At 46.5% G+C, this 17,314-nt stretch overlaps 1 protein-coding gene across 4 annotated transcripts in view; it reads right to left on the minus strand.

The window, feature by feature from the left end:
• Sipa1l3 (signal induced proliferation associated 1 like 3) overlaps positions 1-17,314 on the minus strand; it is a 157,512-nt gene that overhangs the window by 26,185 nt on the left and 114,013 nt on the right. For all 4 annotated transcript variants that reach the window (XM_090322146.1, XM_090322147.1, XM_090322148.1 and 1 more), the window contains exons 9-13: positions 16,064-16,640; positions 11,616-11,890; positions 10,645-10,896; positions 9,573-9,710; positions 5,362-5,489 (exon numbers count right to left, since the gene is read on the minus strand). In XM_090322146.1, the coding sequence (XP_090178272.1) occupies positions 5,362-5,489; positions 9,573-9,710; positions 10,645-10,896; positions 11,616-11,890; positions 16,064-16,640 (1,370 nt within the window). The remainder of the gene's footprint in view (positions 1-5,361; positions 5,490-9,572; positions 9,711-10,644; positions 10,897-11,615; positions 11,891-16,063; positions 16,641-17,314) is intronic.

Here is a 17,314-nt window from a genome sequence, read left to right on the forward strand (position 1 = left end):
TGCACCCTGGACCATCTCAGATGAGTCCTACGCAGATTCAATCGTTTGACAACACACAACAGTCCTTCGCCACCATCCCCAAAGAGGCCCAGCACTTTCACTGGTCAGATGGAGTAAATTACTTGCCCATATCCTTCCTTTATGCTTCTATTGCCTACTAGAGTTTTGTTTGTATGGTTTTTGCATATGCAAGGAATTCTTTGATGGCAAAATGTATATAATTTAACAAATTCAAATGGAATTATCATCATCATCATCATCATCATCATCATCATTAGTGATGCTATTGGGATTTGAACTCAAGGCCTTGTGCTAGGTTAGGTGGGCAATCTACAATTTGAGCTATGCTCCCTTTCTGCTTTAGTTATTTTTCAGATGTTTTTGCCTAAGGCTACCTTTGGAGTTCCTACTTAGGCCTCCCTCATAGTTGAGATTACAGGCACAAGCCACTATACCTGGTTTGTTGATTGAGCTGGGATTTCAATAATTTTTTTTCTCATAGATTGTCATTTTTATTTTTATTTTATTTTTTGTTATTTAAAGAATTTATTAACATTTATTTTTACATCATATTTCAAATGACATGTTCTTTTTTACCTGAGCTGGCCTGCTACTGTCATCCTCCTGAGTAGCTGAGATTACAAGTATGTACCGCCATTTCTTTTTTTTTTTTTTTTTTTTTTTTTTTTTTGCCAGTCCTGGGCTTGAGCTCAGGGCCTGAGCACTGTCCTTGGACTTTCTCAAGGCTAGAGCTCTACCACTTGAGCCTCAGCACCACTTCCGGCTTTTTTCTACATATGTGGTACCGAGGAATTGAACCCGGGTCTTCATGCATGCTAGGCAAGCACTTTAACCACTAGGCCAAACTCCTGGCTGTACCGCCATTTCTATTACCCCAGCATGGAATCATAATCAACATCCTAGTATTTGAGTTTTCAGAAGGCAGGAATGTACAATACACAGAACAATACACATAACAGTCACACAAAACCAGGTTGCAGGGCTGGGAGTTTGGCCTAGTGGTAGAGTGCTTGCCTAGCATGCACGAAGACCTGGGTTCGATTCCTTGGTACCCCACATACATAGCAAAAAATAAAAAAAAAAGCTGGAAGTGGTGCTGAGGCTCAAGTGGTAGAGCTCTAGCCTTGAGAAAGTCCAAGGACAGTGCTCAAGCCCTGAGCTCAAGCCCAGGACTGGCAAAAACAACAACAACAACAAAAAAAACAGGTTGCTAATAATCCTGTTTATTTGACCTGTGCTGGGAAAGCCTTGTTTTCTGTCATGGCATCTGATGTTTACCATTTACTCTTTGTCTACTCTTTAGCTGGATCTAGACTTCCTGATGATTTCTAAACATGGATTCTTCTTCTAAAGTGTGTGTGTGTGTGTGTGTGTGTGTGTGTGTGTGTGTGTGTGTGTGTGTGTGTCTGTGTCTGTGTGTAGGTGTTAGTTACTTTATAACAAGGTCTTAAGAAAGGGAGGGGAACTGACCTCAAAGAGACAGAGAAGGAAAAGGGAAGATAAAGACAATCATCAGTTTCTGAGGCCTATGGTGTGCCAGAAAATGTCCTCTCCATTTTAGACTCTGGTATAATGAAACAGCTAAGCAACACTTCTTTTTTTTTTTTTTTTTCCAAACTGAATGGAAAGAAGAAAAAGATCCAAATCTGTGTCTCTCAGTTGAGATGGGAGACTTACAGGCAGTGCTGAGCCTGCTGAACCGGTACCACAGGCCCCTACCAGCAGCAGGATAGCAGGAACGTGAGATGGAACTATCTGCCTGAAGTCAAGGACCATGGGCAGGGAAGTAGCACTGTAGCTCAAAGGGTAGGGCAGTAGCCTTGAGCTGAAGAGCTCAGGGACAATGGCCAGGCCCAGAGTTCAAGTACCACCACCAACCAAAACCCAAACCCAAACCCAAACCCCAAAAAATGATGGGCTAACCAGTGCTGGAGGTTCATGCCAGAAATCCTAGCTACTCAGGAGGCTGAGATTTTAGGATTATGATTGGAAGAAAGCCCAAACAGAAAAGTCCAGTCTACTCTTATCTCCAATTAACCAACCAAAAGTCAGTAGTGGAGCTGTGGCTCAAGTGGTAGAGAGCCAGCCTGGAGTGAAAAAGCTAGGAGACAGTAGCTAAGCCTTGCTAGGAAAATCTCCAGGCTGCCAAATCCTAGAACATGAAGCACAGTGCTGGGGGAGCTGGTGAGGTGCCAAGGGTTACCATCCAGCTGTCTGAATGTTCTCAACACCACAAAAGGGTCTCTCTAGATCCTCTGCTCCCAGGTCAATGCATTATCTTTCCCTTTGAACTCATTCTACCAATTCCTCTGGAATCCTCAGGTTTCAGATGTGTAAGTAAGTTGGGCGCACAATCAATAAATTTGTATATGACAATAAACCTATGAAAAGATACTCAATCTATCAGTGTTTAGAAAAATGAAAATTAAGCCAGGCATGGCTGTATCTGCCTGTAATCCCAACTTCATAGAAGATACAGGTAGAGGGGCCGGGAGTTTGGCCTAGTGGTTAAAGTGCTTGCCTAGCATGCATGAAGACCCGGGTTCGATTCCTCGGTACCACATACATAGAAAAAAGCCGGAAGTGGTGCTGAGGCTCAAGTGGTAGAGCTCTAGCCTTGAGAAAGTCCAAGGACAGTGCTCAGGCCCTGTGCTCAAGCCCAAGACTGGCAAAAAAAAAAAAAAAAAAGAAGATACAGGTAGAAAGATCACAATAAGGTCAACCCCAGATTAAAGCATGAGACTCTAGCTGAAAAATAATTAAAATAAAAAGGGCTAGGGACATGACTCAAATGGAAGAACATTTGCAAGTCTGAGGCTCTGAGTTCAAATCCTAGTACCACCGAAAAGAGAAAAATGCAAATTAAAATATCCAAGGCAGCAGGGCGAGGTGACTCACACCTGTAATCCTAGCTACCCAGGAGGCTAAGATCTGAGGATTGTGGTTCAATGCCAGTCTGGGCACAAAAGACATTGACAGTCTTATCTCCAATTAATCACTAGAAAATGGGAAGTGGCACCGTGGCTCATGGGGTAGAGTGCTAGCCTTGAGCTGCAGGGATAGTGCCTAGGCCCAGAGTTCAAACCCCACGATCCGCCCCCCCCCCCAAAATATATATATATTCTCCAAGGCATAATGGCTCACACCTGCAAAACCAGCACTCAGAGACTAAGGCAGGAGGACTGTGAGTTTGAGACCAACCTAGGATACATACCATGAATTCTAGGACACATATAGGGACCCTGTCTCAATATTACAACTATGCTGTTAGTGGGAGAGGAAAACGGCTTCATCATTTGGGGAAGTGGTGTGTGGCAGCTTCTTTTTTCTTTTTCTTTTTGCCATTACTGGGGCTTGAACTCAAGGCCTGGGTACTGTCCCTGAGCTTCTTTGGCTCAAGGCTAGCACTCTACCACTTGAGCCACAGCATACTTCCACCTTTTTCTGTTTATGTGGTGCTGAGGAACAGAAACTAGGGTTTCATGCAGGCTAGGCAAGCACTGTACCACTAAGCCACATTTCAAGTCATGGTAGTTTCTTAAAAAGACAGTGAAACACTTGCTGGAGCAGGTCTACTCCTAGGGAAAAAATACGTTCATTAAGAAATAGAGGTAGGGGCTGGGAGTTTGGCCTAGTGGTAGAGTGCTTGCTTAACATGCATGAAGACCCGGGTTCAATTTCTTGGTACCACATACATAGAAAAAAAGCTGGAAGTGGTGCTGTGGCTCAAGTGGTAGAGCTCTAGCCTTAAGAAAAAGGTCCAAAGACAGTGCTCAGGACCTGAGTTCAAGCCCTACAACTGGCAAAAAAGAAAGAAAGAAAAAGACAGAAAGACAGACAGACAGACAGAAAGAAAGACAGCATGAAAGAAAGAAAAGGAAGGAAGGAAGGAAGGAAGGAAGGAAGAAAGAAAGAAAGAAAGGAAGGAAAGAAAGAAATAGAGGTAGGATCTAGAAAATGGGAAGTGGGGCTTAGCTCAAAGGTAGCTCAGCCTTGAGCTGAAGAGCTCAGGGATAATGCCAAGGCCCAGAGGTAGAGTAGTAGCCTAGAGCAGAAGAGCTCAGGGACAGCACCCAGGAGGAGTTAAAGCCTCATGACCCACAAAAAAATAAATAAATAAAAATAAAAAAGAAAGAAAAAGAAATAGAAGTAGGAAGGTCAGGAGTTTGGCCTAGTAGTATAGTGCTTACCTAGCACACACGAAGACATGGATTCAATTCCTTGGTACCACATACATAGAAAAAAAGTCGGAAGTCCCTTCCCCTCCCATTCTAGCCCTAGAGCTTTCCTGCCTTTCAACCACCTTCCCCAAAAGAAAAAGTCATCACTGAGGTAAGCAAGGGCTGGGTTTTGGGGGCCAAGTAGAAGGGCCTTCACTGCATTGCTGCTGGTTATGGAAAGCCCCAGGTACTGGCCTGAGACAATTGGTGTTAATACTGTCACAGATAACATGGCCACCCCTGGGTCTTCATGCATGAAGATTATGTAAAGGTTTTTATTTAAAAAAAATATATAAATAATCTAGATTATTTTCCTCTTTTTCTGAAGCTACTTTCTTAAAAAAAATGTTTGTAGCATTCTTACAAAAAAAAAAGAAAAAGAAAAAAGTTGGAAGTAGTGCTGTGGCTCAAGTGGTAGAGCTCTAGCCTTTAGAAAGCCCAAGGACAGGGGCCAGAAGTTTGGCCTAGTGGTTAAAGTACTTGCCTAGCATGCACGAAGACCCGGGTTCGATTCCTCGGTACCACATATGTAGAAAAAAGCCGGAAGTGGTGCTGAGGCTCAAGTGGTAGAGCTCTAGCCTTGAGAAAGTCCAAGGACAGTGCTCAGGCCCTGAGCTCAAGCCCAGGACTGGCAAAAAAAAAAAAAAAAAAAAAAAGAAAGCCCAAGGACAGTGCTCAGGCCCCGAGTTCAAGCCCCAGCACTGGCAAAAAAAAAAAGAAAAGAAAAAAGGCTAGAGACATGGCTCATGTGGTAGAGTGTCAGCCCATGAGTAGATATGTCAGGTCAAGAGTTCAAATCCTGGTCTTGGACATTAAAAAAAAAAGAAGAGACAGAAGCAGGAAGGTTCCAGCAGCCCCACACTGGACCAACTCAAACATCCCTTGGTCTAGGCTAGAGCCTGATGGTACTCATGGATGGATGACTACAAATTGAAGCTGCACTGCTCCAAGTCATGTGGCTGGCTCTCACCAACAAGATACATAGCAACAGAAGCCAGACACACAGCACAAAATGTATACAGCATAGCTCCCATTCTATAGAACCCAAAGCTTGGCAGGCCGGGAGGAGATGTTGCCTGTCAAATCCTAAATAAGAGTGGCTGGGGTTCAGGAAGCTTACCTGGCTTCTGGCGCTCCATGGTGCTCTCCTGGCTGGTCAGGCCACCCGAGGACGAGTCACCGCTGGATATCCCATCGTGGCTGAAGTGTGGATCAAAGGATAATAGTGGGTGCGGGGCAGCAGCGTACCTGCAGAGGAGCAAAGGGACATTAGCACAGGTCAGTGTCAAAACCACAGGTGCCTATGACTTGCTCAGTAGTGGCTCCGCTGTGGACTAAGATAACAAACCTGCCAGCAAGGCTGTCTGAACAAGCCTGGAAATTGCTATTAACTGAGGCTCAGGTTGAGGATCACCTAGGAAGTTTGCCAGGGGAAGCTGCGGCAGCAGGAGCACAGGACACTGTCGGTTCCTCAAGGAAGGAAAATTCAGAGTCACTTGGGTCTACAACCCTGTCCTTAAGTGGCTCTGGCCACAGGTGGTAGGATGAGTGAGCTACCAGTGGCATTGCCAGGAGCTCCCTTTCTCTCTGAGAGAGCAAGTGGGGTCAGGGAGCTGGGTAGATTGGGGTTTCCCAGCTCACCACTGACCTTTGACAAACCAAGCACACTCACTTCATTCCTAGCCTGTGTCCCTGATAGTCAAGAGGTCATCTCAGCAGGCCTTTTCAGAGCCCTTAACCAAGGCTGACACATGGCACTGAGTGGTGAAACCAGCCCACAGGAGAGAACTCTGTGTCCTTTTCAGGCAAGTGCCCACTGATTTGAGCTGCAGTTTTTCTTTAAAAAAAAAAAAAAAAAAAAAAAAAAAGCCAAGTTAGGCATCATCATCTGTCTCTGGGGCTGGTGAGTGGGAGTCACCAACGCTGTCCCCAGACAAAGATCCTGCTAGAAGAAGGCTCTATATCCCCCAACCCCAAGGAAGGCCAAGATATAAGTAAGGGAGGTGGCGGCCTTTCCCTGTGGTACATGTGCCACCAATGGTCGCGATGGCACAGCTGCTTTGTGTGTGTGAACACCTCCCAGTGTCCAGTCCACCTTGGGTCAGTCCTGGGGCTCCAGAGATCATCAATCTAGAGAATCTGAGTCCTTGGGGCAGGAAGGACCGTTTTGAGGGTCAGGGTAATCCTGTAGGATCATAGGCCCTAGCCCAGTCTTATAAACTCTACTTATGGAAACATTGAACTCAGTCAAGAGATGTTACTTTGTTGAGCCTCAGTTGCCCCTCCAAAATGAAGTAAGCCCTCAGTCTCCTAGAGCTGCTGGGAGGACCCCAAGATCATGCACACAGATGGATGGGGCGGACTGAGAACTTGAAAACAGGTGCAGAGAAAGAGGCCCATTAGTGCTCCTCTTCCTTTTCTCTTTTGTCTATACCAGTGTTTAAACTCAGGGCTTCCCACTTGATAGACAACACCTCCAGCCCCTCCCCCCTTTTCATTAAAACAATTTTTTTTTTGCAGTATGGGATTTCTTCTTTTTTTTTTCTCTTTCTTTTTTTTATTGTAATTAGTAAAAAGGTTACATGATATTTACCAGATAGAAAGTGCATTAATTCACATACATTGATACCCTTTCACATGTCTTGGTACCCATTTCCCTCCCCCCCCAGGGATTTCTTCTTTTTGCAGGACTTTGCACATACTAGGTACATGCAACATTATTTGCTATAATTCATAACACCCACTCACAAGCAATTTTATTCTTTAAAGAGCAAAAGTAATATGAAGGAAGCCAGCTTTCCCAATGAATGGTGCCAGACCAAATGAGATATCTATAGGCAGAAAGAAAAACTTTATCTAAAATCTTTCACCTGGCAAAAGCCAGCTTAAAATAGTTTAAGTGCTGGGGATGTGGCTTAGGGGTAGAGTGCTTGCCTAGCACATACAACACCCTGGGTTCTATTCCTCAGCACCACATAAACAGAACAAGCTGGAAGTGGAGCTGGGGCTCAAGTGGCAGAGTTGTAGCCTTGAGCAAAAGAAGCTCAGGAACAGTGGCTAGACCCTGAGTTCAAGCCCAGGCACTGGGGGAAAAAATAGACCAAGAACCTAAATATCTGAGCCAGCTCGGCTCCGGCTCACGCCTGTAATCCTAACTATTCAGGAGGCTGAGATCTGAGGATCAAGGTTCAAAGCCAACCCAGCCCAAAAGGACCTGGGACTCTTATCTCCAACTAACCTCCAGAAAATAGGAAGTGGGGCTTGGCTCAAGGCTAGGGTGGTAGCCTTGAGCTGAAGACCTTATGGACAATGCCGAGGCCCAGGGGTAGGGCAATAGCCTTGAGCTGAAGAGCTGAGGGACAGCACCCAGGCTGAGTTCAAGCCCCATGACCCACAAAAAAAAAAAAAAAAAAAAAGGAAATCTGATCCAGAACTATACTTTATAATAGGAAAATAAATGGCAACTTGAACCACATCAAAATTAATCCGGGTGCAGTGGCTCACGCCTATAACCCTAGCTACTCAGGAGGCTGAGATTTGAGGATCAAGGTTCAAAGCTAGCCTGGGCACAAAAGGATCTAAGACTCTTATCTCCAATTAACCTCTAGAAAACAGAAATGGGGCTTGGCTCAAGGGTAGGGTGGTAGCCTTGCGCTGAAGAACTCAGGGACATTGCCCAGGCCAAGTTCAAGCCCCATGACCCACCAAAAAAAAAAAAAAGTTTTATTCTAAGAAAACCCTATAAAGATGCAAAAAAGATTGTACAGTGTGGCTCACGATTAAAATCTCAGCTATTCCAGAGATGCAGTAGGATCACACAAAAGCATAAGATCCTGCTTGAAAACTAAAAGAAGAGCTGGCTGGGCGAGGTAGCTCATGCTTATAATCCTAGCTACTCAGGAGGGTGAGATCTGAGGATCAAGGTTCAAAGCCAGCCTGTGCAGGAAAGTCTGTGAGATATCAAACTCAGAACTCAGTCTTGGAAAAAAGAAAATGGGCAGAAGTCATACACAGACATTTCGAGGGAGATGATAGATAGATGACAAATTAGCACATGAAAAAAGGTTCTACTTGTTAGCCATCAGAAAAATGCAAATTTAAGCCACAACGACATGTCACCACAAACCCATCAGAATAGCTAAAATGAAATATAGCGACAACACCAAATGGTAGTAAGAATGTGGAGAAACTGGATCATTCAAACACTGCTGGTAGAAATGTAAAATGGATTTACCATATGGTAAGCAATTGTACTCTTGGGCATTTATCCCAAATGAAAACTTATTTTCTTACAGAAACTTGTATGCCTAAAGTACTGTTCATAGTATGAATATCTGTGACAGTACACACTCAGCATCCGAATGTCTGCCAAGAGGGTGAGGGGCTCAACTGTGGTATATCCATAACACAGTTATAAACTTAGTAAGCGCTGACAACGATACTTGAAACAACCTGAATGAACCTCAAGGACATTGTATTTAATGAGGAAAATAATACTAGATCCTTTTCATGTAACATTCATTAATCATAGTTAACAGATGGAGCACAGATGAATGGATTCCAGGGGTTACAGATGGGGTAGCTATGAACAGGAGAGCACAAGAAGTCTTTGTGGTGATGCATGTGATAAAACTGCACAGAACTGCATGTGTGCACAAGAGCACTGATGGCTTCTAAGCAGCCATGGCTTACAATACTGAAAATTTCTATTCCTTTTTTATTTTAGAGCCATAGTTTTGCCATGCAGCCCAGGCCAGCCTCGGACTGTTGGTCTTCCTACCCTAGCCTTATAAATGCTGGGAACAGAGTTGTTCCACCATGCTTGGCTAATTTTTTTTCTTCTTGTGCTAGTCCTGGAGCTGACCCTAGGGTCTTGTGCTCTTGTTTGCACTTTACTACTGGAACCACAGCTCCACTTCTAGCTTTTTGCTGGCTAACTGGTGATAAAGAGTCTCAGTCCTGCTCGGGATGGCTCTGAACCTCCACCTTTAGATTTCAGCCTCCTGGGCAAATAGGATCATAGACGTGAACCACTAGCACCTGGGTAAAGTTTGTTTATTTATTTATTTTTATGCCAGTACTGGGGCTTGAAATCAGGGCCTTATGCTCTTTCTTAGCTTTTTCACACAGAGTTGCTGCTTTACCACTTAAACCATATCTCTGAAATTTCACGTGAAACATTAAATGTCAGACCCCCTGAGTCCTCTGATGAGCTTAAGTCCAGAAACACCATAGCCAATACAAAATAAAATTGTAGGAATGCATTTTCTGGGGAAGACGAATCAGTAGTTTTCATCAGATTCCACATTCTTAACAAGAAATGACTCTGACCTTTCTGGGGATGGCTTGTATCTGGCGTAGGTGGCGGAGCCAGGGGTGGAGAAGCTCCCAGAAGGCTGTCGGTAGGGAGGGACTCTGTCGGCCCCTGCTGGTGATGCTGTGTAAGGAGTTTCTGGGAAGCTGACAGGCCTAGAAGAGAGAAAGACAGCAAGGTGAGGGGGAGGACTTCCCTAGTCTTCAGAGGGTCTCTCTTCCTGGCTCAGTGGCCAGCCTAAGCCCAGTTTCTGCAAGGGATTCATGGCTGATTTTTGCGCCTTTCTTGAGACAAAAGGTCCTCTGCCAGTTGGAGCCATTGGGGATAGAAACCAGATTCTACCCTAACCCTCTTGATCTTTAAACATTCCAAGAGAGTACTTAGCATGAAAGACCATCATCACCAAATCTCCAAAGTAATCACTCATTCCAAGGACTGGATGGCAGCAGTGAAACCACCTAGGGTCTTCATCCCTCCACTGCCCCAAGAAGTCACTGCTCTACAATTTGTGCTTAATGGTGAACCCTTACTAGAAGGTGAAATCTAATATATACTTGGCACGAGAGAATTCAAACCTTTTTAAGTGGAAGGAAGGAAGGAAGGAAGGAAGGAAGGAAGGAAGGAAGGAAAAAGAAAGGGAGGGATAGCTGGGCAAGGTGGCTCACGCCTGTAATCCTAGCTACTTAGGAGACTGAGATCTGAGGATCATGGTTCAAAGCCAGCCTGGGAACTGAAGACCGATAGACTCTTATCTCCAATTAACCACTAGAAAACCGGAAGTGGTACTGTGGCTCAAGAGCAGGGAGGTAGCCTTGAGCTGAAGAACTCAGGGACAGTGGCCAGGCCCAGAGTTCAAGCCCTGTGACCCACAAAAAAAAAAAAAAAAAAGAGGGAAGAAGGAAGGTAGGAGAGAGAGAAAGGGAGAAAAGGAAGGAGGAAGAGAGGAAGGAGGGAGGGAAGGAGAGGGCACAGAGGCAGAGGGATAAGAAGGCAGGCGGAATGATTGAAAAGAAGGAAGGAAGGAGCGGTGAAGAATGGCTGTGGCAGGTGGGAGATGGGAGGGTGGGGACTTTCTTTGAGGATCCTTACCTCTTATTGTGCAGTGGCTGGGACTCCCGGAAGGGGACCATGGAAGTTTGCTTCGGGAGCCGGCTCAGGGACTGGGCATGAGCAGGAGTGGCTGGGGTGGCCCACTTGGAGGCTGGCAGGGAGTTGTGGGATGCAGGCCCGCTCCACTGCCAGGGTGGGTTGCTGCGGTAGGGGGGCCGGCCCCCTGGGGTGGTGCTTTCTGGCTCAGCCTTGCACTCTGAGGTGCTCATGTCATAGGTCTCTGGCCACCCCCTAGGAAGAAGAACTACATTACTAGGGAGGCTCCAAGCAACCAGCACTATAAGCCTGATGCCAAGGAGGGACTTTGTCTACACTGGTTGCCTTGTCTATACTGGGCTAGGCTTTCCTGACCAAATCTGAGCCATGATGGCCTATTTAAAAGTAACCTTTAAATTAGATCCTGAAACTTAGCAGCTCGGAGTTCTAGGACAGGGCCCAATATAGGGGTTGTGACATCCAGACCTATCTGTCTCATCTTCTCCCTTACTCCTGGCCCCTCCCCTCTCTAGCACAGGCCTCCAGTTGGTCAGTACCCTCTAAGCATCAGCCTGGCCCCCCTGAGCGAACCTGGGCAGGGAAAGCAGATGCCCTCTGAATCAAAGGACAGTCCCTGTCTTGTTCTAGAGAATCTCAAAGGCTGTTGGAAGAGGAGAAGGTGACCTACTTTGCAGAGTGGTTTAAAAAAAAAAAAAAAAGCTACAAGATCCAGAGCCTTGAAATAGATACAGAGAGGCCCATGACTCCTCCCTCTAGACCCAGCTCAAGGGAACACTGTGGAGGTGACGTATAACAGTGCACATATGAAGAGCTTAAGTCAGTAAGCTGCACACAGTAGAAGTCCACTCCCACACCATCACCATCCCCCCTGCCCAGTCATCTAGTCCATTCTGTTACAACCTTTGGTGGCCAGGCCACCAAACTCTGAGCACCACTCAGGGTGCTGCCCTTACCTTCGAGGTGTACCATCCTCGAAAGGTGGAATGATGACCACCTTTACGGTGACGGAGGTGCGCAGTAGGTCAATCATCTGGTCGTGTGTCAGTGTGACCACAGCCACCTTGCAGATCTCCACCAGTCGGCTGCCTTGCCTCAGGCCAGCCTGCCAGGCGAACCCATAGTCCTCCACTTCAGCCACCGTCCCGTCATACTTCACGTGGAAGCCCAGCTGCCCCAGCCCATTCCGCCGAAGGGTCATGTCCACTGTCTCCCAGCCATTGGTCATCACCTGTGGTAGCAGGCAGGAGGGAGTCTCAGCTGTTTGCTCACTACCTCTTGAGGGTCCCTGTCAGGATTCCTGAGATAAACCCTTGCTGACTTGCCGTCTGCCCTCCTGGGTGGCCCCAGAGGAGGCGAGTATTACTTTGTCCCAGCTCAGGCTCCTGCAGCCACTCAGCCCAAACACACTTCTTTTTTTTTTTTTTTGCCGGTCCCGGGCTTGAGTTCAGGGCCTGAGCACTGTCCTTGGGCTTTCTCAAGGCTAGAGCTCTACCACTTGAGCCTCAGCACCACTTCCGGCTTTTTTCTCTGTATGTGGAACTGAGGAATTGAACCCGTGTCTTCGTGCATGCTAGGCAAGCACTCTACCACTAGGCCAAACTCCCGGGCCCAGCCCAAGCACATTTCTTTGGAGCTGATGTGTGTCAGGCACTAGGCTAGGCCCATTCAATGCTGATCCCACTTACGTGCATTATGCTCACTTAGGATGCAAGTGTAATTCTTGTTTGTTCTATAGAGGGAAACTGAGGGCCATGTTGTTGACAGTCTACGGATGCCTCTGCGTTATCTGCTATGTCCCCTTCCCATGTCTTTTTTTTTTTTTTTTTTTTTTTTGCCAGTCCTGGGCTTGAGCGCTGTCCTTGGACTTTCTCAAGGCTAGCACTCTACCATTTGAGCCTCAGCACCATTTCTGGCTTTTGTCTATGTATGTGGTACCAAGGAATCGAACCCGGGTCTTCGTGCATGCTAGGCAAGCACTTTAACCACTAGGCCAAACTCCCGGCCCATTCCCATGTCTTCTTATTTGTTGCTTTTTTTTAGACGCCAGTCCTGGAGCTTGAACTAAGGGTCTGAACACTGTCCCTGAGCTTCTTTGCTCAAGACTATACTTTTTTTTTTAAAATAAACAAGACCCCCTCTTTCTTCTTTAGGATAACTGTTAGTCATCTCAGCATGGCCCTCCCACAGGCTTTGGAACAATGTCAGCAAGGGATGTGAACTGTGGGTGTCAGAGCCAAATGGTGTATTTTGAGTTCCATTGGAAGGGGGCACCTATCATCCTCATAGTGAATGTGGGATTAGGAGAGTCAGACACCTCCACTTTTTTTTTTTTTTTCCCAGAAGCCAGAAAGCCAGATTCATGAGAAATTATCTATTAAGTTTGGCCATCTATATCTGAGGCTCTATCTAGCTCAGCAGTGAACTGAACATGTCCTTAACTAATTTAGGCCTCTACAGGGGGTTCTGCTGACGTTCTCAACACCATTTCTAGTTGTTGACAGTGGTGCTGGACATGGCACCAGGGCCTTGTACATGCTAAGTGTATCCTCTGTCACCGAGTTTCACCCACAGCTATTCAACACCTTCCTTTAAACCTCCTGGAACTTACCACTGGTCTTAATGTCCACCTGGAATGGCAATCCTATGAAGGCAGCCTGGGCTGTGTACCAACACCACTGACCCTAGGGCTTTTTGACTAACAGATAAAGGGACGTGGTTGCTTGGGGAATGCTTAGGGTAGGGACCAAGGGAAGATGTGGATGGTTCACATGGAGGATGTTATGGGGTTAAAGATGGCCTGAGCTTCACAAGAGATGGCGCATGTCACTGTTGGTTCCTCAGCAAGCTTAGGGGTACTGAGACTGGGAGTGGGGGATGGCTGTAGGAGTGAGCTCTGAAAGGAGTGTGCTAACAGTAGGCACGGGGGTGGGCATGGGACAGAGTGGGACTGACAGGATGTGGACAAACCATGAAATCTGGCACAGGGCCTGCCATGGTCCCTGCTCAAGAAAGGAGAGTTGCAGTGAAGACTGTATGGAGCATGGGAGGGAAGGGATCAGATCCCTGAGTTCCATGTGAAGAATACCGCAGAGAGAGGGAGACTAGTGGGAGGCTCTGGCAACAATTTGGGAGATAAGGGTAGCTCCCGCTAGGGTGGAGGCAGCAGGAGGAGGAGCAGCTGAGGCTGTCTGGGAAGGTGGAGCTGGCAGATAGGGTATGGGTACCAGAGCCAGAGGAGCCTAGACTGATACTGAGGCTTCTGACCTTCTGATACTGAAGGATGCACTTGGCCTTTAAGGATACAGAAGACTTAACAGGGTGAAAGGAGCATCAGCTTGCTCCACATCTGAATGACACCCCCAAGTGTAGGTTTCTTTACTTTAGTAGTACTTTTGTGAGGGCAGTACTGGGGTTTGAACGCAGGGTTGCTAAGCAGGTACTCTACTGCTTAAGCCACACCCCTAACTCTTTTGCTCTTATTATTTGTGAGATAAGGTATTGCTTTTTGCCCAAGCAGGTCTGGAATGCGTTCCTTCCATTTATATTTCCTATAATAGATAGGAAGACAGTATATACCACTATGCCCAGATTTTCCTGTTGAGATGTGATTCATAAACTTTTTGTCCAGGGTTGGGAGTTTGGCCTAGTGGTAGAGTGCTTGCCTAGCCCTGGGTTCGATTCCTCAGTACCAATACACAGAAAAGCCAGAAGTGGTGCTGTAGCTCAAGTAGCAGAGCACTAGCCTTGAGAAAGCTCAAGGACAATGCCTAGGCACTGAGTTAAAGCCCTATGACTGGAAAGACTAAAAATAAAAAAATAAAATAAAAATTTTGTCCAGATTGGCCTAGAACTGCAATCCTCCTTATTAGTGGCTTCCTAAGTAGCTGAGGATTACATGAACCATCGTGCCCAACTACCAGTTAACCTTTTTCTGTATAAGCAGGTCCTACAGCTTGAACTCAGGGCCTGGGCACTATCCCCAAAGTTCAAGGGTTGTGCTCTACCACTTGAGCCACACAATTCCACTTCTGGCTTTTTGGTGGTTAATTGGAGATAAAAATCTCATTTACTTTCTTGCCTGGGCTGGCTTTGAGCTGTGATCCTTAGATATCACCTTCCTAACTAGACAGGAACACAGGCATGAGCCACTGGTGTTGGTTTACCACTTACTTTTTTTTTTTTTTTTTTTTTTGCCACTTAAGATTTTTCAGGGCCTGAGCACTGTCCTTGGGCTTTCTCATGACTAGAGCTCTACCACTTGAGCCACAGCACCACTTCCAGCTTTTTTTTTTCTATGTATGTAGTCCCAAGGACTTGAACCCAGGTCTTTGTGCATTCTAGGCAAGCACTCCACCACTAGGCCAAACTCCCAGCTCAAACTCCCAGACTCCCGGCTCAAACTCCCAGCTCAAACACTTACTTTTTTATTTTTTTTGTCAGTAGTGGGGCTTGAACTCTGGGTCTAGGCATTGTCCCTGAGCTCTTCAGCTCAAGACTAAAGCCCTTCCTCTTGAGCCACAGCCCCACTTCCTGTTTTCTAGTGATTAATTGGAGATAAGAATCTCACATTCTTTAGTGCCTTCCCAGGTTGGCTTTGAACCACACTTCTCAGATCTCAGCCTTCTAAGTAGCTAGGATTACAGGCATGAGCTACCATGCCCAGTTCTAACCACTTATTTTATTTTTTTTCGGTGGGTCATGGGGCTTGAACTCGGCCTGGGCGTTGTCTCTGAGCTCTCTTCAGCTCAAGGCTTCCACTCCACCCTTGAGCCAAGCCCCACTTCCCTTTTCTAGAGGTTAATTGGAGATAAGAGTCTGAGGTCCTTTTGTGCCTGGCTCGCTTTGAACCTTGATCCTCAGATCTCAGCCTCCTGAGTAGCTAGGATCATAGGCGTGAGCCACTGCACCTCGCTACCACTTACATTTTTTTTTTTGCCAGTCCTGGGTTTGAGCTCAGGGCCTGAGCACTGTCCTTGGACTTTCTCAAGGCTAGAGCTCTACCACTTGAGCCTCAGCACCACTTCCGGCTTTTTTCTATGTATGTGGTACCGAGGAATCGAACCCGGGTCTTCATGCATGCTAGGCAAGCACTTTAACCACTAGGCCAAATTCCCGGCCCCTACCACTTACATTTTTAACCTAAGTTTAAAATTGTACTTATCTACTACAGGGTCAATAAGAGGTCTTTGGTCCTTCCAAGGTAAAGGAATGGAAAACCATAGCTCTTTGGCCTACAACTTCTCAAGGAATAACCTGGGAAATGGACCTCACCAGACCTACACTGTGGGACAATTCTGAGTCTCTTGGGGCTGACTTGTCCTCAACTGAATGAAAAGAAGAATATAGGAGGCCACTGCCAGCCACAGGAACTGGTGCACCACTGCTGAGCCTTCCCTCTTACCTTCAGTCTTTGGACAATTTCCCTTATGTCTTCCACAGAGCCCTCTGCCGCCTGTAGGAAGATGTGGTCCCCTCGGCCATAAAAGATTTTCAGTGTTGAGGAGTCTGGGGTCCAGCCAATGACATCCCCACAGTAGCAGTTGAACACCACTTCCTTGGTGCGCAGGTCCAGAAGCACCACAAACTCATTGGAAATTCCCAAAATGCAGTCTATTTCCATGCCCTGGGCGTAGTCCTGAGCTGCTACCCGCCAGGCGATGGCACCTGCACTGTGCTGCTCGGCACCTGCCCGGGCTTTTGTCTTCTCCTTCTTCTTGGAGGTCAGAGAGATGAGGTTGAACTTGCCAGAGGAGTCAATGGGGGTGTTGGAGACACAGTTTTCAGCCAGGTCCTTGAGGTACTCCTGGCGGGTCCTGGTGGCCATGGTATGGAACTTGTCAGACTTGTGTGCAGCATTCTCTGCGTTAATCACCTTGGCCAGCAAAAAGTCTCTGAAGACATCAGATTTGCGGAATGTGGTTCCATTGGGGATAGGGGGGCCAAAAGGAGGTGCATCTTTGGATCGGGTCACTGCCATGCTGAGAAGGGAGAAATTATTAAGACATGGAAAGAAAAGCACTATGACCTTCAAAACATGTCAGATCAAAAGTAGGATTTTCCTTTTTCTATTTTTTGGTGGTGTGTGTATGTGTGTGGGGGGGTGCACACACACACGGATGCACACACACACACACACGTCAATAGTCATTGGTTTGGGGGCCAGGAGTTTCTAAAAGCAGAAAGATCAAGAAACCTGGTAGGGTATTCAGTCAAGGTCAGGGGAAAACAGATCTCAGAGTGCTTACCCCATACACGTAAGTTGGCATAACGAACAAGCTGCATCCTTCAGGTGCTAGATACATTTTATTCATCCTCTATGAGCCACAGTTCTACTTCTGACTTTTTTTTTTTGGTGGTTAACTGAAGACAAGAGTGTCACAGACTTCCCTGTCCAGGCTTAGCTTTGAAATGCAATACTCAGATCTCAGCCTCCTGAGTAGCTGGTGTCTGGCATGAACGAGGTATTTTAGGGCTCACTGTGGGCTAACCACTCTCCCACAATAGATAAAGGAAGGCAAATTTAATTCCATGCTCTTGGCTAGGGAGGCAAGACCACATTAGCAAGTGGTATGGATGATGTGATGAGAGCTGTGGCAGAAGCATGTTTGGCAAGAGCTTATGGAGTGTGTCGGAGACCTGTCTTGTTCAGTCT

The sequence above is a fragment of the Megascapheus bottae genome, chromosome 31, assembly GCF_031878675.1.
Source record: "Megascapheus bottae isolate mThoBot1 chromosome 31, mThoBot2.hap1, whole genome shotgun sequence".
Lineage (NCBI taxonomy): Eukaryota > Metazoa > Chordata > Mammalia > Rodentia > Geomyidae > Megascapheus > Megascapheus bottae.